This window comes from Emiliania huxleyi (assembly GCF_000372725.1).
Source record: "Emiliania huxleyi CCMP1516 unplaced genomic scaffold EMIHUscaffold_10610, whole genome shotgun sequence".
Lineage (NCBI taxonomy): Eukaryota > Haptophyta > Isochrysidales > Noelaerhabdaceae > Emiliania > Emiliania huxleyi.
Genome location: NW_005202043.1, coordinates 1 through 1,086, shown reverse-complemented (window position 1 = coordinate 1,086; position 1,086 = coordinate 1). Strand labels below are relative to the sequence as shown.

The window sequence follows — 1,086 nt, the reverse complement described above, 5'->3', positions numbered from 1 at the left end:
GCCGGCGAGCCTGGCGGTCCGCTGTACTACAAGGAAGTGTTGACTCGATTCTACCTCGAATTCTTCTACCCCCACGACTCGGAACGCGAATGTGACAGGACCAATTGGTCCTTCAGCCACCAAAGCGGGATCACCCGAGAGCAGCTGAGCCTGCCTCTGGCCTCGCCTCCCTCTCCTTCAGGCATTCGTGGCATCCTATGGGTCGTCCAGAGTATCGACCTCTGGCTTGTCAGCCGTCACTTGATGACACCATGAAGTATAGCGATCGCCATCTCGCTGGCCTCTCCGCAAGGCCCCCCGACCGCGTCGAACTCATCGGCGCGGGCTCTCTCGGCTACGGGACCGGCCCCAGCTTCGGCTGAGTGAGGGCTAACCAGCTGCCGAGCTCAAATCCTGTGCGATTTCTTGTTGGTCTTCAAAAATCTCCCGCAAAGTGTGTGTGGGGCTCAACCGCTCAAGCTTAAGTCCGGCTGGACTTTGGCGCGGCAGGGGGGCGGCCGGTGCCAGCAGAGTGAGAGCGCTCGAAGATCTTCTCTCCGGAAAATTCTTTCCTCGATCACTGTCGCCTGGCGTGCCTCCCTGGAACCCTGCGCCATCGCGTCAAAGAGCTCCAATGGGCGCCAGCGACCTCCGAGGAGTCACTAACGACGCCTTCTCTGCCTACTACAAGCAGCAGCTTGGGCTGACCGATCAGGAGTGGAGCGCTTTGGAGGCGTGCCTCCGCTCGCCTCTGCCTGTCACCTGGCGCTTCAGCGGCAACGACGAGCGTGCGATCAGCCTTCGGGCCAGCATGGAGCAGAGCCTCCTCCCGCTACTGAACGAGCAGCCAACGTCGCTGCCGTGGTATCCTGATCGGCTCGGTTGGCAGTTTGGCGTCTCGCGGGCGTGGCTGCGCGGCAAGGACCGCCCAGGCGAGGGCCCGGAGGGCCCGGAGGCGGCGGCGGCGGCGGCTCCTCGCTCGACGTCCATCAAGGCGTTCCACGCATGGCTGCTCCGCGAAAGCTCTCTCGGCAACCTGCAGCGGCAGGAGGCGGTGTCGATGGTGCCGCCGCTCTTGCTCGACGTGCGGCCCGGCATGGCCGTGCT

At 63.9% G+C, this 1,086-nt stretch overlaps 1 protein-coding gene across 1 annotated transcript; it reads left to right on the top strand.

Moving 5' to 3' along the window:
- Positions 1–613: 613 nt before the first annotated feature.
- Positions 614–1,063, top strand: EMIHUDRAFT_125566 (hypothetical protein; the record flags this gene model as incomplete). The annotated part of the gene is made up of 1 exon (XM_005792622.1): positions 614–1,063. A coding segment is annotated over one exon (450 nt), but the record flags the coding sequence as incomplete, so codon positions are not given.
- Positions 1,064–1,086: the final 23 nt, after the last annotated feature.